Source organism: Gallus gallus, chromosome 4, assembly GCF_016699485.2.
Source record: "Gallus gallus isolate bGalGal1 chromosome 4, bGalGal1.mat.broiler.GRCg7b, whole genome shotgun sequence".
NCBI lineage: Eukaryota > Metazoa > Chordata > Aves > Galliformes > Phasianidae > Gallus > Gallus gallus.
The window spans coordinates 15,434,697-15,458,586 of NC_052535.1; the positions used below are offsets into that span (position 1 = coordinate 15,434,697).

General features: G+C 40.8%; 1 protein-coding gene and 1 long non-coding RNA gene across 9 annotated transcripts in view; one reads left to right on the forward strand and one right to left on the reverse strand.

Annotated features, from left to right (window-relative positions):
• Positions 1 to 17,035, reverse strand: part of LOC112532396 — a 48,644-nt gene extending 31,609 nt beyond the window's left edge. Inside the window, exon 1 of the long non-coding RNA XR_005859838.1 lies at positions 16,918 to 17,035. This is a non-coding gene — a long non-coding RNA (uncharacterized LOC112532396). The remainder of the gene's footprint in view (positions 1 to 16,917) is intronic.
• TENM1 (teneurin transmembrane protein 1) overlaps positions 1 to 23,890 on the forward strand; it is an 846,851-nt gene that overhangs the window by 798,070 nt on the left and 24,891 nt on the right. For all 8 annotated transcript variants that reach the window (NM_001397994.1, NM_001397993.1, XM_046939904.1 and 5 more), the window contains 3 exons: positions 4,789 to 4,943; positions 21,152 to 21,518; positions 23,164 to 23,674. In NM_001397994.1, the coding sequence (NP_001384923.1) occupies positions 4,789 to 4,943; positions 21,152 to 21,518; positions 23,164 to 23,674 (1,033 nt within the window). The remainder of the gene's footprint in view (positions 1 to 4,788; positions 4,944 to 21,151; positions 21,519 to 23,163; positions 23,675 to 23,890) is intronic.

A 23,890-nucleotide genomic window follows, 5' to 3' on the forward strand; every position in this document is an offset into this window, starting at 1 on the left:
GATGCAGACCAAATTCCTAATATACTCTTTCATGAAAACAAGATTCCTTCATAGTTAATCTCCTGTTCATTCATCAATCTTTACCATTTTATAAATTCATAGGAGCTTTTGAAACCTTCCACACAATTTAAAAAGAAAAGCAGAATGTTTCAGCAGCAACTTGTAAAGAATAAACCAAGTTGCAGCTTGAAACCATCATCTGTGCATCAGAAGTTAAAAATTCGTCTCATGCCATTTTTGATTCAGCAAAATGTATTATTTTTCTTCAGCAGCCTTGGTTACCTATGATTTCAGAGGCCTATAGAACCTAAGTGAATTTTGGGGGGAAAGTAAGTTTTCCTAAACTTGCTTCAGCCTTTGTCTGAATGCATTAGTTGTTCATCTTTATGCTAACCACTGTCAGCAGTAAGCATGACCCCAGCCATCATGTCTCTGACTAGAAGGAGGACATTCTGGAGTCAGTAGTTAAAAATGCTGTTTGCTTCAGCTCTGCTGCTCCACATCTCCAAAGAGAACAACAGTGAAGTGCAAGTATTGAAGTCATGTTCCAGCTGACAAAGAATTGTTAATTTTGCTGCTAGTACTAAGACAGTAATGAAGTAAAGATGACAAAGATCACAAAGCACCAGACTGCAAATCACTTGAATCATATTTTGAGTGGTGTATTATGGTAACATATAAATAACTAATTGCATAAAATTACTTTAGTAGTTTCTAGATGGCAGCTTTAATTAAAAGCACCGGAGACATTTAGAAGTTTAGAAATAGATGGCATGTAATTTGCCCTTTTACCAACCATAAAATGGTAATTAACCAATTTGATTCACTTCTTCCTATTAAAAGTTTTATGAGAATCACAAGTTTCTTCTAAATACAATTTTTCTCTGGCTGAAGGTGGCATTCTCTTTTATCAGTCCTCACCAGTGGTTTTAGATGTTCATGTATAAACTCTTCAGAAGCTTAATTGGAAGTTTTCAATGTGAAATGATCATTTGCAAAGTTTTTAGCTGAGCAAAAATTGTAAATATTCAGAAGAAGGTAGTATGTAGCTCTAGTTATTGTTCATTGCTGTGTTCCAAAAAGGATTTGTTCCCAGGAAGTTTCTTAAAACACGGCTGTGGTCTATGACACGAGGCAGAAAGAATCTGTCTTAATTGGGAACTGGCTGTATTAATTTTTATCTGTATTTTCCAATTTAATTATAAATCCAGCATGAGTTTAGCTCCATTAATGATGCAAGGCCAAGTTTCGAGAGTGAACGTAAAGGTCAGATCTATAACATTCATATGTATTTTGAGTTTATACCTATGGGAACTACACACAGAAGTGATCAGTTAACTTTCAAAGTGTTATTTGCATTTTTAATAGCATATGTATGCGCACTAAGATCTGTCAAGAGAAATAACCCTTTACCAAAATCATTCCTCAGAGTACATAATAGGAGATGGAACAGTCAGCCTTCTATGTACGTCATGGCTGTAAGGAGCCCCCTCCAAGTACTATTTTGTACAGAAGACAGAAAGAGCAAAATTGCTGCTGCTGTGTTTTTAGTGATGGTGCTTCATAGCCCTGTGATCACACCAGCAGCACTCCATTGCTAAATGTTGGTTAACAGAATTAAAATGGCAAAGCAAAGTGACACCTGAGAATGACAGTTCCCACTCACAGAGTGAGCAGTGATGATTCTTACACCCAGAGCAAATCATTACCACAGTGTATGCATGGGTCCTCTACAAGTTCCTCAGTGATTAAACATTACACTTTACGTTAGAAAAAGATTAAAATAAGCTCTTGGAGTACGGATTAGGTGAAGCATCACGTAAGATGTGATCAGGAACATTAATGAATCCAGCTGTAACAATGAATAACTGGGGCAGATGAGTCACAAACCTGTATTTTGTGTTCTAATGGATGCCTTACACAGGGCATTTCTCAACACGTTTTAAAAGCATAAGTAATTTTTTTCAAAAAGGCAAAGTCACATATTTTAGCATATAGTAGTGAGCACAGGTCCACTGTTGAACATCTATATGCTAGTAGTTGAAGAAACTTAGCTAACTAGGCAGTAACAGGCATTAATTATCTTTTACTGAAATACTGAAGACATGGGCTTGTTTATGCCATACTGGCATATGTACTTCCCCTGCAGATAGCCTGCCTATCTGCCATGGCTGGAAAGTAAAATGTGTGTTGTTCTTGCTAAAAGATCTTTGGTTTTCTTGTTTAGTCGGTGTTTGAAATCCATTCAGCAACACAGCTGAGTAGCTTTGTTTCATTGCTGCATAATTTCTGACTTTTACATAATGGCTGGTTTGCAGCCAACAGAGCCATCTGCTTGCAGGGAAATTGCGTAAAACAAGATGCACTTGCCCTGATGATGGATCCTGGCCTTGGTTATCCATGACATGGATCTGGCCCAGGTGAGCAGTACTGCTCCTTGCTGCCCATGCAGAGGCAGACCCCAAGGCACAGCAGCTGTGCTGTAGGTCCCACCCACATCAGCTTTCTCAATTTAAAGCATGAGCTATGCTGAAAAGCAAAGGAAATCTCAGCTCATCTTTCTGTGTTTGATATACCAACTGCTACAGCTCCACAAGGCATTACCAGGAAGGCTAAAAACACCTCCAACAATCATAGCTGCGTTCACACACCATCCATACCACGGCAAGGCTTTTTTTTTCCCCAATTCCATCAGAAAGAGCCTTGAAGGAGACTTCCAAGAAAGTTGTAAGAGTTAAAGGGCTGGATCTGAAGAGACCTTCCTACATCCAAGAAGAAATTCTAACATGATTTCCTAACTGCTTTTTCATTTTCTAATCCATTGGCACTCTTTACTGTGCAGCATTGCTGAGAGCGGTTCAGAGCCCAGGAAGGATCTCAGGTATGCAGAGTGCCTCAGCAAGAGCAGAAGATACCCAGGAGCCCCCAGTTTCACCTGCTCTGTGGCCCCACACTGCAGTAGAAGGAGGTGAACATAGCCCCTCTCATTTACAAACATACAAACCAAAGAGCAGGTCATGAGACCTGGGCCATCAGCTGCCTGGTATGGGGGAAAGGCAGGCCCTTGTAACCTGCTGGCCCCTCTGTAGAGACTGGTGTTGATGTTATTCTTGCTCTCTGTTAGAAAAGCGTCCATGGGTGATTTATTCTGGGGCTCTGCCATTGGGTGATAGTACTGTAAGAGGCAGCCCAAAGGCCAGACATGCTTTCAGCTGCCAGATGTACATGTACCCAGGGGCCTGGAGGGACTGTCAGCCCCACAGATCTTTGTAATGCCCATCACAGCTGCCTGGTCCTGCCTCTGTCCCCTACACTACTTCCCCACCACCCTCAGCTACCACTGCTCCTATGTATATAATGAAATTAAATTAAATATCAGGAAGTGGGACTAGGAGATGGGGGGAAAAGTTTTTTTTTTTCTATTCTTTTCTTACATAATGGTGTATGGAATTGCTGCATGATATCCAATTGCTGCATGATATCCTAAGCTGGCTGACAGACAAGTATTTTGTAAACTCATGGAACATGCAGCCTTCAGTTGTGCTAAATGCAAGGGACAAAAATCAAGAACCATACAAGCCTCTGTCCAAACCATCTGTTCAAGTCCTCTGCCTTTCATTTCTGTGTAGCAGAACATAAATTCATTATTAAAATAGCTTGGCTGTGCACAGCAGCTGCTATAATTGCAAAGTTATGCAACTTTAAATGGGAAATTATGAAGTAGTTTAATGCAAGAAGTTGAGCGGGTTCAGTAGAAAGGATTTCACAAACCTAACATGAATAGAAGTGCTCTTCTAGCTATTTTCAACATTTCAGGGAAGAAAGATCTCACATACATTTCATGCAATATAGAAACATCTGACAAATATTGAATGCAGGAAGAAACGAGGAAAAACTATTCGACTGGGATAGACCAGGGTCAGGCATGAGTTGTGACACAGAGGCACCACACACTGCTGGTGGGAGACAGCAAGCACTCTGTGCTCCAGTTTCCCCAGTGAAATACAGAAAATATGGAAATACAGAAGACTGTGAACTCTGCAGTGCCCTCATGTTTGTTTTAGGCTCCGTCTCTCCTTTGCAGTGTAGAGGTGCTAGAGCTAATGCAGACTCAGCAGCACCAGCTCTTGCTGAAGCCACTCTTGCCGTGAGACTGGTTTCAGTAGGTGACCCTGTGCTTTGGGCAACACCACGCTGCAGTACATTCTGCAGCACAGGTACTCCTTCCACCTGGTAAGCAGAGCCCATTTTTGTACCATTAGTATGTATAGCCCCTGCACTGCATAAGTCATTCTTGCTTTCTGTGGTTGCTTCCTACTTGCTCAGATGCTCCAGGAAGTCACACAATGCAGTAATACCAAAAAAAAAAAAAAAAAAAAAAAGCTTTCGCATGAGAATTAAGAAAGTGGAAAATGAAGAAAAATCAAGTGCAAGATAAGCTTTTTGGAAAGGTGATCTTGTCCCACTCTGTGATGAAGGCCATGAATCTGTTGAGCATCATTTTATGTTATATAAACAAGAAAAACACGACAAGAAAAGCATCTGCTGCTTTGTTCTGTTTCTTTCTTATATCTTCCTTCTTCCTCTGTGAGTCAAAGGCAGTCTGATGTCTGGATAAGATCTTTCTATATACAATTTGTATAAACCTCAAATAAGTAATAGGTAGAAAAAAACTGAGTCGTGCTTATTTTAATAATCTGATTTTCTGAGCCTTAGGAGGAGAGGAAATATTTCTTTAATCTGGAAAATGTCAGTGCTAACATTTTTTCACCCTTTCCTTTCATCTAGGTATCACTATAGATAAGCATGGATTTATTTATTTCGTTGACGGTACCATGATTCGGAAAATTGATGAGAATGGCATGATCACAACAATAATAGGTTCCAACGGCCTCACATCAACCCAGCCATTGAGCTGTGACTCTGGAATGGACATCACTCAGGTAGACACCTGCGTTTCATGTGTTGTCACTCTTCTACACATTGTGGAGACAGAAGGATTGGTTTCTTGTACAAGGATTATATATCAGAATATGCCAGATGAATCAGATAACTCTGAACTGCACAGTGTGGGGTGAATCTTCCATTCACATTATTATTTCAAGGTGTATTATATAAAAGTATAAGGTGTATTACATAAATGCAAAACTGTGCATTTGATTTTACCCAGAAGTTTTCATGTGAATGTGTAGAGAGTATATAATGAATATTTACTGCTTTGGAAAGTTGCTAGCTAATTTCAGATACAGCTTCCTGGGATTTTATGGGAAGTTTAGAGTACTTTCCTTTAGTCTGATATTCAGACTGATTTGCTTGAACTGCTAAATGGAAAAAATATATATTCTGTTGACATATAAGTCTGTTCGAAATCATGGAAGAGCATTACAGTATGTAATTACAAAACAGCAGTACTGTAGTGAAGCTGCTGCCTTTCAGTGCATTTCTCCAGGTGCTTTTCAGTTCTTATTTCAAGAGCAGTGTAAAAGAAATTGGACTAAAGCACACTTACCATCTCTCTAGTTTACACTAAAAAAGATATATAGATAATCATGAAGAAACATAAATAGTACTCCTGACTAGTCAGTGAGCCACCCTTATAGATGGCACAAGGAGGGGATTGGCCTTTGCCAACAGATACTTGAATTAATCAGTTTCAAAACGGGGAAAAAGAGTACTTGAAGAAAACTTGAGGCATTCATGTAGCATACAAAGGGTATATTATGGACTTTGAAAGCTAATAACCAGCATCCTGTTGATTTTGCATTTTGTTTCGTCCCTGCCCTTCCCTCAGACTTTCACAATTGCAAAATCACAGCTAAAATATACTGCCTAAGAGTGGTAAGAACTTGTTCCTAGTTTCTGAATAGAGTTTGAATAACAGCAGTAAAAACAGACTTGTGGAATATGGAGTCAATGCCTAGGGTAGTTTTTATCAAATTTCACAAGGACAAACAATGGAATGTAGTGCTACCGTCACAGCAGCACCTGAGGATTCTATTACTAGGGTCAAAACTGAGGATAGTGTCCTTGTTCCACTTTACACATCACTAAGCATTTGAAAATGCAGGGCAGGGAAATGATAGATATACCTTCTTATTCTCTCTGGTTCAGTAGATATGTAGCTTTTCCATGTAAAGCAGAACAGGGTCAAGTGAGTTAGTTGTGCTAAGCCCAAGCTTAAACTAGCCTAGCAGTTGTCTTAAGGACATGTTGCTTCTGGGCACCTTGACTTCTGCTCCGGCACCTCGTCTTGTAGGATAGCCAGTCCTGCAGATGATGAGCAGGAACCCACTGAAGCAACCAGTATTCTGCAGCTGGAGGCACTGACTCTCCGCTCCATTGCTGCAGACCTGCTGGCAGGAGCCATGCTTCATAGAACTTATTGCTGCCTGAAGACTGTTTGCTTGCTTCTTGGATACACATAACAAGTGCCTGGGGCATCAGCAACCAGATTAGAGATCTCAGAGGGGCATGGAATGGAGCCAGGTGCATTGTCTACTCCTTGCTTTCTCCTTGTGATCCACGTCTAAGGCTGCACACATAATTGCTTTTTTGGTCATATAATGTGCAAGTGTGTATTTACGTGCAAATTTTTGCTCATTTCCCTCATTTTGCTCAGTAACAAAATGTCTCACTAAATCTGAAATGCGATGCTTCATGTTGATGGTTTTCTATTCCTTTTAAAGAATGCAAACACCCCTTTAGCAAATTACTTTCAACAGGGGGTCTGGCAAATGTGGAGATAAAATGTCTTTGTTTTTAACATGAAAATGAAATTGAAAAGGTAAACTTTTCAGGTTGAAATCAAATATACCAAAGTTGTAAATAGCTCTGTCCCCTAAAATCTTGTTTTATGGTGGGCTGGCTACTTGCTGGAAACAGATTTGGTTTACCCTACTCTGCAATAAGAGCCTAATGCCATGGAGAAAAGCCTTCTGCAAAATCATAGACAAGAAGTTGCATGTCATAAAGCAAGTTCTCCTTTGTATTGCTCTTTGGGCATGGGCATTCAGCTGGGATAGGGTCTTCTTTCCATAGAAACAGAAAGACACTTCTTTCTCCATGAACAAGCCTTATGCTTCCATTTCACAGCACGTACAGGTATCTTCTTCAGAAAAGTTTGAGAAGGCTTCAGCATTCTGGGTAATCAAGATACTTTCTTATCACAGGCAGTGAGACAATCTTCAGATAAATTGAGAATGCATGTCAGTAAATTCTTGAAACAACAAAATAAATGATGGCATATTAAATCATCCCTAAAAAGCAGCCAAAGTAAGCTTTAATATAGTAATACTTGCTGTCTAATTATCTGTCACTGGTAGATGAACTAACATTGCTAGGAATCTGCAGTATAGATGTACATGTTGCTTAAGGAAGTATTTCTTGTTTGGAACATTTATTTTGGGGGTTCCTAAGTGATTGTTCTTATTGAAGTTTTTCACAAAATCCAGAATTTTGAGTATTTTCACATATCTTGTAAAGCAGAGATGCTAAATGAATACCTGGAATGCATGTTCTGGAAAGTAGCTCCATCAAATTTGCTTGATAGGGTTGGTTTTTTTTTTCAAAATTATTGCTGATAACCAGAAAACTGAGAAATAATCACATCCCATTGAAGTCAAGCATGTTAATCTGAAATTATATCAAAGAAAATAAGGGATATGTTCACTTAGTAAAAAATAATTTTGTGTCCTTGCAAGACCACTGAATTTATTCTAGCTTGGCATCAACAGTAATGAAAAACGAACTTGGCCATCTCCAGTCAGATAGTTTTTTGGCTAAATTACAAGTGGCGTTTACATCAAGAGAGTGTGGGTTGCTCACAAATTGTGTGTTTAGAGGGACTTACGAAATAGGCAAATAAAATCAATTCTCAAAGCTAAATTTGCTCTGACAATAAAATCAACAACTTGCTCAAAATCAATATATCTTGATTTACTGAAATACTAAAATGTACTCTTGAAGTAAACACATAGAATAACTGCCTGTTGTGAAAACTACTATAAATGACAAGCTTTCACTTTAAGGCATTCACTTTAATATATGAGTTGATTATGAAAGTGTTTAATCATTTATTCCAATATCAGGTTTGACAGAAACACATCTCTCTAATCACTCTGTGTTTGTTATTCAGTGTTTTCTCATTCTTAAGAGAGAATTTTGTATTCATAACAGATAGGGGCAGGGGTAAGGACAGCTGGGGTTGAAAAGATTATGTGTTGTGGCAAATAAACTACCCAGCTTTGACTAATTGCTTTGATCTCATACTTCACTCTGAGGGTGTTAATCTGAATTTAGAAGGAACAGGGCATTAGGTTGAGGTATTTATATGGTGTTCTGGTCTCCTCAGTACTGTTTCTGCATGTACAAAGCTAGCTTGAGTGACTTCTCAGCACAGTGCATTTGTTAATGAGAAGCCCATCTAAAGAAAACTGCATGTCATAACCATAATTATGAACATGCTTTACACATGTATATGTACTCAGCGCTCACCATGGGTGCCAGAATTTTGGTGGTCACCTACATTAAGGTCAGCTATCTGGTATCTTCCTTTGTGTAGAGCTAGTCATCCTTTTTGTAAATGCTGACCCCAAAACTCTGAATATTGCCACATGAACAAAGGCTAAACTTTTAAGGTAAAACATTTTTCAAGAATATTGAAAAAAGCTGCTAGTATTCCCTCAATCTGAGTGTAAATATTCACCTCACTAATATACAGCAAATCAGAATCTTTGGCTGATTTCCAGCAAATTTGCAGAGGAAAATTGCCTTCACAGCAATTAAATTCCTACAAGTCCCATACAAAATATTAATCCAGTTACAGAAGAAAGACCTAAAGTGCCCTTTCAAAAGGAAATATTGCAGCACAGGCTTTCTTTTATTAAACTCTAGAGAATCCACTCAGGATCTAATAAATGCCCCATTCACAGGAAGAGCTTCGTTTGGTGCTTGGATTTTATTAAACTCCCAAGTCTGTCAGCCATGAGACACAAGTCCTTAGGAAACTGGACTTCATTAGATCCAGCGTTCCTAGAAGTTATATTGACGTGGTGGGAGGTTTTGTGTCAAAGGAAACGTATTTCAGCTCAGGTTGAGCAATAAGCTTCCTTTCTCTTCTGCCTCCATTGCTTTGGTGAGAGAGCCGAGGAGGGAATTAGCAGATATTTCTACCATCTTGCTATTTCATCCCCTATCTTTCCTCCCATGAGAAATATGTGGGCTGAATTTCCACCACTCTAAACCTCAAATCATTTATATTTTTGCAGTTAGTGTTTGGGAGCAGCGTAAACCAATCTTGAGCACATTTCCTGCGAATGAAGAGACTAAACGTTTGCAAGGAAACAGAAAATGAATCCCAAGAGCTTTCTCTTAGCCTGAAACCATGGCCTTGTTCTCAAGCTGATGTCAGTCCCAGCAGGCATGAGTCTGTGCCAAAGCAATAGCTCCAGCCTGATTGATGGTGTTAATAACTGTCACTGCTGTGTTGCAAAATGAAAGGTCTGGTTTGAAGACTTTTTCTTGACATTTGCACTTCATCAGCTTTTGTTCAGCAGTTCTCTGTGTGAGGGAACCATCTATATTGTGTTGCTTCGCATAAACTTCAGTGACACTGCAAAATGTTTTGCTCCCTCATAAAAATGTGTCAGTGTTACTTATGTAGGCAATTTGCTTGCATAGGTCAAATTAAAAGGCACATCTCTAGAACAAGGTTTAAAGGGAGTGACTAGACAGGGACCCACACGTGGCACAAGTGCCACATCCTGGGCAGCCTACCTTGAACAACTGATGTGGAGGAAAGAGGAGAGATCAGTAATTCTGCTGAGGACCCACATGAAACAGTGAAGAACGCTGAAAAGCAGCAGTAAAGATGAGCAAAATCACTTTAAAATGTAGTTCATTTCTCAAAAATGCAAACACTGACATTGCTCCCACAGTCACACATGCTGCAGGCGTTCCCCACCAGCATCTGCACAGACACAGTACGCTTCAGTGGCATTGTGGATGCCTTTTGAACAGAACAAAAAGCTCCCAGGACACGGTGACCTCAGCTGAGTGCAGCGATGAGGGGCTGCTCATCGGAGCAAGCAACCTGAACAGGACTTTCCCTGTGTGCATTGGAAGCAGGAAAGGAAAATACAAAGACAAAACCATGATCTGATGAGCAGGTGAGAAGCAGAGGGAGCAAGCTGCCAGCATAAAAACCAAATGGATTCCAGGCTGAATGCTGTCAAGCCAGCGTGAGAGTAGGATAGCAAAAACCAACTATGGGATTACGAAGACCCATTAATTAATTAGTATTGCAGGCTGGAGGAAGACACACTGTCCCTGTAGGTGTTTATCTATAAACATGACAGTATAAGCTGCATTCTTATAAAAACAGAAAGCACAGAACGCTCTTTTGTTGCCGTATTTAGCGGTAGGTGCTTAATACTGTTAGCTGTTACAGAGCTATGTGCCATCAAAAAGCAATGGCTTGGTTCTACCTATAGCAAAACTACTCCTGCTCTTGATCTGCTTTTAGTCTTCTACCTTTGTCAGGCTTTTGATACACTCTTCTAGTTAAATGTAATTAATGCACCTAAAATATACAGATTCTCTGTGCTGTCCATTTTGGTGCTTTGCAGAAGCACGTATTATATGTATGCTCGAAATCACTGAACTGAAAGCTCACAAAATGATGATTTAGAGGATCTTTAATTCTTATTTGTGGTCTTCCTTTACAGATGTTCGGAGGGTTTTTTGTTTGTTTGTTTGTTTTGTTATTTTTTCCTAATTTTTTATATGTGAAGTAGTCCAGAAAACCTGATAGTAGTCCAGAAAAGCCCTCCCTCGAATAATTAGTCCCTGTAACCAGAAATCTATACAAAATAATTCCAGTCATAATAGCATTTGCAAGAAAAAGACTTTGCTAGTATCCATACTTTGAAGCAAAACCAAGCTGAAAGCCTCTTTTAAAAGGGACCTTCAGGTGGAAGATAAAATAATATTTTCGTGGGGGTAGAGGAGAGGGTAAGTGGCCTCTCTTTAACAGGGGCTGAGAGAAAGGAGGCTCATAGGATTAGGACCTCAGGTGGAAAAGAATCTGTGAGAGCTCATGAATCAAACTTGTAGGTGTATAATGTGATTTTTAGAATATCAAACAGAGATCAGGATGGTTTCATCACACCTAATTTATATTCTAATCAAATTATTCTATCACTGAATTTGAAATATTAGTCATAGAAGTGAGAATCCATGTGGTGAAGAAACACTCCAATTTCTTCCTTAAAGTCCCAAGTGCTCTTTTTCTATTGGTCACCTGCAAAACAGCAATCTATTTCAATTACCTGCCATAAATAATGCATTACTACTGAGTAAAAGTACTATGTACATTTTAATGAGCTTTCAACCCTTGCAGCCTTTTCCTTGGCTGTCAAGACAGGAGGCACTGGATGCTTCACGTGACCCATGGCAAAGAGGAGTTGTGGCAAAGTGCTTTCATGGCTTTTACCCTACTTTTTGCTAGAGGCAGATTTTTTTTTATTTTTTATTTTTTCCCTAATGAGAGACTGGAGAAAGTAAGTAATCTCTGCAAGATGTGGGTGCTGGCACAAAGGTAGCATCTCAACGTCGTGTTGGTGCTCTCAGGTGCTAGCAGGGCTGGTCGGCACTAGGGACTTCCTGTTGCACTTTCCCAAGCAACTGACGTCTCTGGTTGCTGCATGTTTTAGTCCTTATGCACAAGTCATCATTGATTATATCTCTTGTTTAAAGATGGTTTCAGTGCGATAGAATATGGTGATATTTATGGCAGGGGTGTCTGCAGTGCGGAACTGTGCTGCTGTAAATTTGTAGCACGGCTTTGCTGGGTTGGTGAGAGCCTGCAGTGGGTTGAGATATATTGATGGCTATATCTGACTTTTTCATCTGTTAAGGAGACATAGTGAACAAAATGTATGCATGAAGAACAAATTTATACTTACTATATACTATAAATGCATATGTAAATATTTCTATTTACAAGTATGTATATATTGGTCTTACATATCCTGCAGAGACCCATAATTGTTCAGATAGTGAAAGGCAGTCCCTGTCAACCTGGAGTTTCCTGGAGGAAATGTGACTGTTGACGGGAGCATGCAGAAGCAAGCCAAGTAGGCAGAGTCTCTCCTTTATTTTTATCCAGTTGTTCATCCACACCCACTGATAATAAGGACCATGCGTGATTTAAGAAATAAGTGCTTGGATGGCGTTGGTTACTGCTTCCACCATTTCTCAGGATTGTCAGGGCTGGTAATGTGTGTGTGCTGCTCTCCTCTCACCAGCCAACCCAATACAGTATGTGGAGTCAAAGGCACAAATTTTGTGTGTTGTAAAGTGAGTTACTTCAGTTGGATCTGTCTTCACTGCCTCTATTCAAGTATTTCAGGTTGCCCAGCATATTCTGCTTTGAGCATCTGGAAACACTGCACAGTGCTAGGGTGAGGGAGACCAAGTCTGGAGCTTCTGTATAGGAGAGCATGGCAGGCAGCAGTCACCAGAGGTGATGATGTGCTTCCTGCAGTGATGTATCACACCCTACTGGTCAGTGAGGGCTAGTCTTTGAGCTCTTGGTCTTTCTATAGCAGATCAGAAGAAAGCATACAGAAATTAAAGGAATAATACAGTACATAAATGGAGGGGGGGAGAGGGGAAGGGTATTCCGTTCTATTGTCAGGTCATTGAAATTTTCTGTTGTGGCAAACTGTTGCATTTGAAACTATAAAAAGCAAATGTGGGAATGATTGTATGACTGAAAGCATTGCACCACAGTAACCACTGGGAGGAGGCTCAGAAAAGCCAGCATGGTGATTCTTCTGGCATGCAAATTGCTCCAGGTGCTAAGAAGAACCTGGAAGTCTGTAGGTTGTGTCAAAACAACACTGTAATAATAATTGCTTACAAAGGGCAGAGCTTTGAAGCATGAGGGAATTCTAGAGAGTCTTGTTCCATTGCTGTCTCGTACTTCTTGTGTCTCACTGCTAGTTATAAACAAGGACTGGAAAGGTTTTAGCACCAGGAAGTGTTGCTTTGGAGGAATTAGTGATATCTCCAGCAGTACTGTTAGGACTGAGTTATCCTTACAGGCTGCTAAAATCAAATGAAAGCAAGCTATGGCAGCCATAGGAGTAATGCGGCAGGAGGTGCAGCTGGGGGATGGCAGCAAGAAGTGTCTGATTTCCCTCCTTCACGATATTGGTTTTGCTTTGGCATCTTTTCTACCATTGTTTCTCACGAGCAAAAATGAGAATAGACACTGTGTCAGTGCAGGAAAAAAAATGCAAATGTCAAGACAGAAATTGGTTGTACCCATTTGTAGCCTGCCATACAGAAGTTATGTTTATAGATGTGCATTATTAAGTTTGGGACACAGAGAGACACGAACAGAATGATAGAGAGTGCCATTTTATGCAGTATGTTACTCTGACAATAACGCTCACATTTACAAACAAATTAGCTAAAATTGTCTGAAGGACATTCGGCTTTTCAAACTGGGCCTCATCTCCTGCTGATAGATTCCTTTGGGATGGGTATGGCATGCAAAATGATACACTGCCTTGGAGGATAAATTTATGAAGTTTAGCAATGTAGGTCACATTGCAGGAAAATCATAAATGCCTGAACATCACTCAATAGCCATTCAATCAACTGCTCAAAGCAAAATGGAAAACTGAACAGCATGTAGCTGTCTCTGGTGAAAACTGGAGAAAGTCATGATATGATGTAAAACCCTTTAGGTCTTCCATCCATATGTATTTCTTTCTTCTTCTATTATACTTGCCAGTTCAGTTAGATTTCTGTGTCCATGTCAATGGAAACAACAAAGCCAATGTCTTTAGTGGTTAGTGTGAACTATAATAAGAGCACTGAAATGTTCATGAAAGATACATCAAAAATAGAGAGAATTGGAAGAGGTCAATGGTTGAAACTTGGTCTAAGCAGCCTAGTCCTAAACCAGTCGTTTCATTGTGAAACAGTGTTTGCATGCTCCTATCCAGAAGGATTTTTAATCTAGTCTGTTCATTCCAGTGTTTCTGGATTTTGTTTTAATAAAGAAAAGCAGAAGTTTCCAAAGGCCGTTTCAGGTCTAGACCCAGCACCATGTAGAGATTTCTGTCGCTTTCTAGGTCGAGAAATTCCTGAAAGCCTGAGATCCAGAGATCCAAAACTTTGCTAGAAATATCAAGAACCATTCTGAAACCATCTTGAATTTCACTTGAGAGCATTAGTCCTAAAATTTGTTTCCGTATGCTTTTCTGGCATGATCGGATAATGCATATCCAAATATGCACTACAGCAGTAACAAATGCCTTCAGTTGACAAAATCAGTGCCTGCTTACAGTGTCGAACAAGGTTCAAACACTCTCTGATGGGTTTTCTTGTGAGTACCCACTGAATGTAAATAATACTCTCACAGAAGGATTTCCGCGAGGAGTCAAGTTTGCATTAGATTCAAATTCATGATTTATTTTCAGACATTTTAAGTGAAGAGTCTCAGATTCCTCCTCTCAGAGGCACCAGCCTGCTTGAAATACTCTGTAATTCCTTCTGGATGTTTAACAAAGTATTTTCTTCCTAACCTGTATAAACCACGGATACTATGTTTAAACAGACTTAAATGGCTTAGGAATCTAAGTCCCATTGATTTTCATAGTCAATGGGCTTGTGCGTTTCTAGATAATATTCTATTATTAAATAAAGACAGTGTGAAACCTGTCCCCATAGAAATCAACTTTCCTATTGATTTGGTCAACCCAGGATTCCTCATGCAGTCTTTGAAGTTGTCAAGTAGGAAAAAAAAACATAAAAAAGAAATTATGGAACCAGAAGAGGGCTGAAAGGAGAGAGAACAGTGGAGCTTGCAGCAAGCATAGCAGAGAGGAGTGTTGAAGGCCAGTGGTGTGGGCCTACCCTCTGCACTCCTTTGCTGGGCCCTGTCTCGCTCAAATTTATAGGAGGGAGAGGAGGTTCTTCGATGTATGTATACCCGGCGTGAGATTAAGAAACAATGGTTCAAATGTTGGTCCGACCAGTTTATTACAAATGTTAATAAGGGAGATGAAGAAAGGGGAGGACAGACACTATTACGGATTAGGCTAATGGGGAAGGGAAGAAAGAGGATAGAAAAGATAGAAAATAGAAGCAAGGAGTCTTTATAGGTATAAATTAGGGTGATGGGGAAGGGAAAAAGCGCAACAGAAAAGATAGGAAATGGGAGCAAGGAGTCTCTATAGGAAGAAAGAGGGAGATAGTCACCACTATGGGTGCAGCGTGGTTCGTGGTTCAGTCGTTGCTCTTCAGTAGAGGTGGGCTGTTGGGCGTTGTTCCATTGATGAGAACAGTGACTACCGTGACAGCAACGATGATGATGATGATTGCAGCACAAACTTATTTATAAGTCCAAAGTGGTTGAGTCGGTCTTTTAGAATGACAGTTTCTGGCTTTTGGATCTCAGCAGGAATTCCTTTTGTTCCTATCTCCCTGGCCTTGCCAGCAGATAAGAGGGAGTATGAAGAAGCCAACTAGTATCTTGTCTTCACAAGATATGATGGTATCACCCCCCAATCTCCCATAGCAGACTTTGGTCACAGGACAGATCTTCCGCCAGTAAACAGCCCAGTAAACAGTCCTGAGCATTCCCTTGACTCTTGGGCCGAAGGCAAACTCCAAAGAAATGCTTTAAAATGTAAATTGTCCAGATAGTGATGTTGATTGCCACACGGAAGCACCCACCACTCATCTCCTAGAGTCTTATCACAAGAAATACCTCAGGAAGCAAGCTTTGATCCAGAAAACAAAGAAGGATTCATACAGGCGCTCACCCACTGAAAATTATTGAGGGTAAGAGCAGGCTGGAGGAAGCATGCCTGAACCATTATCCCAGGGAATCAGGGCCTCAGAGCTCCTAGCTGCCTCTGTCAATGTGCCACAGCTGCTTGCCTAGCCTAAAGCAGCAAACAGCAGTCATTAGGCTGCGAAACTCATTTATTTGGATTTTGCACTGGGGAACGATGAATGCATAGAGAGCAACGTTTGTGAAGTTTAGAGTGTGGACCGCTACAGCTGAACTGCATAATTCTGAATTCTGTAGTAGGCAGCGTCAGGAGCATGGGAAACAAAGGCTGGTTCCGTGTGGGAGGAAGCTGTAATCCCACCATGCCAAGTGCTCCCTGTGTCAGGCTGCGTGAGCAGAGCTCTGTCTCTGCACCATTAAGGAAGGAGATACGCTGCTGAGGGGAGCTGACAGTGTCAGTGTCAACAAAAGAGAAAGCCCAGAAGTGAGAGCAAACTGACAGAAAATGATGAAAAAAAATATCAGTGCTTGTCAACTGTGAGAAAATAGAGAGGAATGTATATAGTGAGACATCGTGTAGAAAGTTCAGGGAAGCAGAACTAGGCTCCTCCAGCCTTGTAAGCTGTGTGTTCACCTCTAGAGCCCCACCTGAGCAAGTCCTTTTTCTGAGCCTTTGTACACAGGGGAGGAGGAGAAAGAAGGGGTTCGGCAGGAAGAGGAAAATACTGTTCCACATAGCAGTGGGGTGCGTACAGGGCTATGCTGGAAGCAATAGCTGAAGTCAGTGTGGAGAGGAAGAGATGAGAGAATGAGGTTAGCAGCAAAAGAGAAATATGAAGGAGGCTGTGGTCAGGTTTGCAAATGCGTATCGTAGAGCAGAATAAAGATAAAGCTAGCATAAATACAAATGCTTGAGGCTGAGCAGTACCGATAGGAAGTAATCCATCAGTCAGGACTATCAGAAACAATTGGCATGAATTTTATGCTACTACGTGAAATTGAATGAAAACATATAAGCAATTCATGGCAAGAAATCAAAGTGACGGTGAAGACTTCCTATGGATTTATGCAGTTTCTTTTAACCCACGATAAATTAAACTTACCCGAGTGAAATTTATCCAAGCACCTCAAACAGTTAAGCTCTTGAAATGTGTTTCTTTGGACAAGGATAAGTTTTTCCCTCATTACTTTTCTTACTTTGATATGAACAGTAAAACCTGCTTGATCTGATTTCTGTGAAGTAACACCAAAAGTGCCACAGCTGTAAAATACTGTGCAAAATGTGCAGAATGTTTCTGTCATGTGGTCAAAACCAAAAGCAAAACAGTACTCTTTACTAACACTGAAGTGTGTGTCCATGTGTGTCTGTGCGTGTTTAAGAGGTGTATGGGTGAATGCTCTGGTGAGTGCTACTTTGCGAAAAACTCACAATATTTACTTAGTTGCAATGTTTTGTTGCACAAAATATACTTAGTTTTCACAACCAGATAGATAGGTAGGCAGATGGTTATACAGGCACATGCATATTGTTGCAATAAAGAAAATATACCATCCATTCAAGCCTGAGAGCTATTTAACTACCTAAATGTAGATCTCCCCATGAAAATGTATTTAAGTTGAAACCATTTCAGTGCATTTTTTGTTTTCCAGAACACTTGACACGAAAAAAACCTGTTAGAAAGCCAGGACAGTGGGTTTTAATTTTGCACTTCTCAAACCAGACATTGGTTATTACCTATAGCTGGAGCTTTATGTTGACAGTTAAATGCTGGACTCCCAGAGAAATTGACATGCTAATACTTACATGCAAAAGGTCTCATTGCTCAAGGGTTCACTTGTTTCCACAGTGATTTCCATTGCATATGCTCAGTCTCCAGTGAACCAAACCAAGATTGTCACCTGAAAATTTCAATGTGTGAAGTAAGGTATTGACTGCCGCTGAAAAAATCTTATCTTTTTGCTTATAATAAAATAATCTGCAAAGCCATTTCTGTGCACTGCTTAAAAATAAGAACCTATCAAGTGTAAGCAAACACACTTGGCAGTTGGTTCAATTTTTAATTATAAGAAAAATATACATCTATAGGAGAGGACATCTCTGCAGATGAAGTGCTGCTTCAGATTAAAAAGTATATTAACTGACTTAATATTCTAACCCTAACTGAGTTTTTGTCTGGAAAAAACTTTTTAATAGGCACAGTCATATCAGATGAGAATTGAAGTGCTTCTCTGTAATATGTTTATTGGCTTTGAACGCAGCACAACTGATGGTTTGGTCACAGAAACCTGCCAGAGGGCAGCTTGCTTTCAAAGAAAAGAAACAACCGGTGACTTTTCAAGGTAACAGTGAACCTGAGGGTGCACTTACACTTCAGCTTAAGCTGATTGAGGTGATTAGTTTTCAGCCAGACACGATTCCTGAACCCACACAGCACAGGAGCAGGGAAAGCTCAGCACTGCTGTGAGGACTACAGGGGTAGAAGAGGGGTGAGCAGCAGCCCCAGCTCACACTCCTTTAATGCCATGAAGCCACATCCTGACAGGAGCAATACAGATTTCTTTCTAAATCTGAAATTACTCTTTGGATTCAGAACATTCTGCATTTTGCATTTGTTCATACGTTTGATTGCTTTTAATTGGTCTACATGGCCTTTTTTTCACCTCCAGCAGCAAGTGGCAGCTGTTTTTTTTGCTGCAGTCTCTAGACAGGTACATGCTAGCTTTAATATTTCACCTGGAATTAGACCATTAATACATCCACGACTGCTTTAAACCCGGGAATGAGCACAGTCATCCTTCTGTGAGCTTTGTGCAGAGCTAGGTGGCAGGTCAGGTTTAGTAGCCAGAACTGTTTAGATGTCCTCAATTTAAATTTGATCTATTTTTACCATAATGCAGCTAGATTTGCAGAAGCAATCGGTATGAAAGCAGTGCACTTGCAGATAATGGCAGCTGTTAAGATCCAGCTTCTTCTTAGGTTTTAGGCACCTCGCTGCAAGTGAAATGGACATTTCCATAAAGCTTATTCTACCTCAATAAACAAAACCAGCCTCAAATCAACCAGAGAAGAAGTTGTTTTGGTCCAGATCAGCCGCTGTTTATCTTCAAGACACCAGACATACCTTCACAGTGGGAGGAATTCAATTTATTCACTGAGGCAGAGACAATGTGGCTGGTCTGTGAAGGCAAACCAGGTATTAAGATATGGCAGGTGCTACGCATAGTTGTTATGGCAAAAGTAGGGAGTTTCAACCCAAAGTTTTTCCCACTAATAATCTAGTTACAGTTAATCACAGATTATTTTTACAGCAGAGTGATCTGTGAAGGGGGCGTTAAGGTGTCTGCCATCGCAAATAATCCTTTCAGTTTAACAGAGCAATCAAATGTTCTGCGTTGAAAGCACATTGCATATATGTTTCTTCCCAAGTTTCCCACAGCCAGCCTTGCAGAGGTTTGCATGTGCCTGAAGTTTTATTCAGGTTCCATCGAGCTCTCAGCTGAAGCGAGGAAGGCATGTGCTAGCAGCTCAGTGTGCAGCAGCCCGTACGTGTTGGGTGGGACACACAATTCAGCACCTTTATGGGAGGAATCTGCTTCCAACTGTCTCACCACACTTATGATCATTTGGAGTGACTCTGCAACTTGGTTCAGAGGAGATCTTGAACCCAACAGCATTAGTTTTAATGCCAGTTATTATGTTGTCTAGTAAAATGGACTGGGCACGAGGAGGAGTTCGATTACTCCGTGAGCCTTCATAATGGTGTGGTGCACCGCATAACCACACAGGGCGAGACACAGGAGCCGCAGTGCCCTCGCTTTATTAAAACATCAATTATCAAACCAGCAATGCGCTTCTGGAAATGAGATTATCTGGAAGTACCGATGCTTGCGAAAGGCAGAAGCTGGCCTTCAGCCTAGTGCCTGCGCTGACCTCGGGCGAGCAGGTGGCCTGTGATGGCCACACACTCCACCATATGTTATTCTGCAGTGCTGAGCATTGTATTATCATCTGCGGGCTCTGCATTCATAGATTTTTTAATTAGCACAGTGGAAAAACTAACAAAAAAAGTACATGAAATAGTGGAAGCTTCTGTGGAAAGTGCCTATAAAACCATTGCATTTTAGTTTGGCATTTATTCTCTTCTGATGACTGAAGTATTTAGTCCATAGAAATTCCACTCAGATAAAAGCAGCCATCTCTTCACAAAGGATAACAAGCAAAGCATCTTGAGATAAAAATAGTCTGTCTTGCAGTCTTTGCAACTCGATTGTTCTGTGACCTTTCCATAGACAAGCTGCAAACTAAATCCTCCACCAGCCTTTAACTGGGGAGAAGCACCGGTCTCCTCAGCTGCTCATTCCCAGACCAGAACTATTGCACTGGCTGCAGAGCATTCTCTGTAGGAGGAATTTGAAGCTCTTGCAAGAACACACAGTGGTCAGCAGCCTCCATACCAGCTGTCTTGCAGGGTGACAGGCTGCCCCACTTCCAGCTGGAAATATGCTGAATTCTTCTGGGTCCTGATGCAACAGGCATCAAGTCAGCAAGGTCATTCTCCTAGCATCTTCTCCAGTGCTGTTTGGAAACTTTGCTTGGTTGATACCTTGACCTTCATGGAGAAAGGCAAAAATCTCATCTTAACTATGACAAATTTACTTACTCCATGACAGAAATACTGAATTCGCAAACCAAAATCATTATAAGTAAAAATGGCTGGGCTACTTTATCGTGTGAAGTCTGATATATCAGTGCATTATTACATTACAAAGAATTAATGAGCTTATATATTTTATGGCACATAAGTCTTATTAACATTTCTGGCTTAGTAAATAAATTGTGGCAATGTGTCATGCTCTTCTACCGTGTCATTTTCTTTTTGTGCTAACGGTCAATTAAAGTGTTAGGACACTGACAACCTCTAACTTTCCCACTCTGCCAGTGTTGAGCACAACCTTGAAACAATAACATTCAGACCTGGAGAATTTTCTGGCTGATGTTGCATGACACAAAGTGTGTGCTTTTATTTGCATGAATGCATAGGTATAATAAAGTTCCGCCCTTAATGGACTTGTGCAAATACCTTTCAGGGGTTGCTAAATTACTTTTGAAATCAATTTTAGTTCCACATTGGTGCTGGATCTCACAAAAAGGGTATGCTTGTAGAAATGCCTTCTGACAAACGCTATTGAAGGTACATACTAGGACCCCAGTGGTGGGTAAGTCCCCTTGAAGACATGGTCCTCAGAGATGGTTGAACAAAAGTGCTTTATGTCTTAATTGTTCTTTTTTCCCTTTTTCTTTTTTGAACCTGCCCTCCCCTTGGTTTTGTTTCACAGGTGCGGTTAGAGTGGCCAACAGACCTGACAGTGAACCCACTGGACAACTCTCTGTACGTCCTGGACAACAACATTGTACTGCAGATCTCTGAGAGCAGACGTGTGCGCATCATCGCAGGACGCCCCATTCACTGCCAGGTGCCCGGCATTGACCACTTCATCGTCAGCAAGGTGGCCATCCATTCCACCCTGGAGTCAGCCCGAGCCATTGCTGTGTCCCACAGTGGGATACTCTACATTGCTGAGACTGATGAAAGAAAGATCAACCGGATACAACAGGTCACAACCAACGGCGAAATCTCCATAATCGCCGGAGCCCCGTCAGATTGTGACTGCAAGATTGATCCTAATTGTGACTGTTTCTCAGGTAAGACAACACTATCCTGTACTTTCCTGTTGCTGCACTGTCAACACTCTCTGGCACAGCTGCAGGTTAGCAAAGTGACAGGGGTAACAGGCTGGTTCAACTTCCTTGGAAAGCAGAAAGCCTTATCAGCAGCTCTGCATGGATTTGTTTAATCCATTGGGTGCAGAGGCACAAGTCTTCCAGCTGGCACTAGAGGAACTTCTGAGTGGCACAGATTTTCCTGTTTCGATACAGAGATTATATATCATTCAAAATGAGCTCTAAGTGTGGGTTTTTGTGTCAGCTTTGCTCATGCTGAAGATGTTAGCAGCCCCAGTACAGATTGCACCTGAATGCTCCTGGATGTGGAAGCCCTTTATGCCAAGGAGAGTATCAAAATGTTCCACATCCTGTGAAAAAACGCTATCTGACGCCTTCTTATTGTGCCTTTTTTCTCACATAAACCTATTTCATGATGGAACCAAAGAGAATGTTCCCTTACGCAGAGGAAGGCAGTATACTGTCATCTTGTCATCTCCAAGAACCACTTTGTTCAGCTCTGTAATGCTATCATAATTCATAAGCCACCCATTTCAAGTAAAAGGTTAATGACTGACAAGAAAACATAAAGTATGTCAAGAATGGAGAGAAAAAAAAATGTAAATGGTCTTCCAGAGGAGGTGAGTTCCTGACCCATCATGGATAATCAAAATCTCATGAGCTTTGCCACATGCTGCCAGCTTCAGATGTGGCTCTGTCGTACTAGCACTGAATAGCATCCTGTCCAGGGTTCCGATTGAGGGAATCTACCCTCAGCACACACACAAAAAAGTACTGTGGCAAATCTAATGATTGTGCCCGTGCTAGGCTGGTGAAAGGCAGGCACAGATTGGCAGAGACCAGCTCGTTTGTCTGTTTCCAAGGCAGCAAAGGATATGCTCAGAACCTCCATCAAATTGTATTTCTGAGTCAGGAGGAAGGGAGCAATAGTAACAGTAATGTGTTGCTCTCTAGGAGTGAGGCTTAATATGCTTCCTTTCCAGTTACACAAAATCATCCTGTTCATCTGAAGTAATTAAGATACTCAGGTATACAGCCCATGATCATGAAAACATCCTCTCTGAACCTTAAAATACATAGTATTTATAAGTACTAAGTAAAATTACAATTGACATAGGAGGAGGTATATCTTCAAGGCCTTTTTTGGCTATTAATCTCATTTATTTTCCTATGATGTTGAGTTTTTAGTAAGTACAATCTAATCTTTGCTTCACTTAATTACTTTGAATTACTGATTTTTATGTGCTCTTTGTTTTATTTATACCACAGTTCTACTTGGGCCACATATCAGCATAAAAGAATCAGGAAATGAAAATTCACCTATTGTTAACATTTTTTCTTTCACGTTTCACTGTGTGATACTTCCCTGAGCATCAGGGCTTTAGAGTTAGTAGAAATGGTGTAAATTGGGTAATTTGTCTTCTAGTTTGTCTTTACTGAGGCTGATCTAGAATTGCACCAACTTTAGATAATGGAAGTTTAATGAATCGGAAGCAGATACTCTCTTATTGACATATAAATGCTGAGAAGAAGCAGTATGCCAGGCTTTGAGGTTCAGCTTAAATGCAGACATCACAGATAACTAAAATTACCATTTATCTCCCAGGTGATGGTGGATATGCCAAAGATGCAAAGCTGAAAGCACCTTCTTCCTTAGCAGTCTCTCCCGATGACACACTGTATGTAGCAGACCTTGGCAACATTCGCATCCGCGCCGTCAGCCGAAACAAGGCTCACCTCAGCGACACAAATATGTACGAGATTGCGTCACCGGCAGACCAAGAACTGTATCAGTTCACCATCAACGGCACCCACCTGCACACCCTGAACCTCATCACGAGAGACTATATTTACAACTTCACCTACAGCGGGGAAGGGGATGTTGCCACGATTACCAGCAGCAATGGGAATTCAGTGCACATCCGCAGAGATACGAGCGGCTTGCCCCTGTGGGTCGTGGTGCCGGGTGGCCAGGTATACTGGCTGACAATAAGCAGCAATGGCGTTCTGAAAAGGGTTTATGCCCAAGGCTACAACCTGGCTCTGATGACATATCCTGGAAACACAGGACTTCTAGCAACCAAAAGTGATGAAAATGGATGGACAACTGTGTATGAGTAAGTCCATGACATTAAATTTCTGATGTAAGGAGCCCTGTTTTAAAAAGCATTAAATTTTTTTTAATCCATTCTAGTAATTTCAAAAGACAAAGCTATTCTACAAGCTTTTACAATGAAACACTAAAACGTTTCTTAAGTGTTAAAGCCTGTCAAATGTAAAAGCTCTGTACACAGTGCCCATTACGTGTAGAAAAACTGACAGGAACTACACGT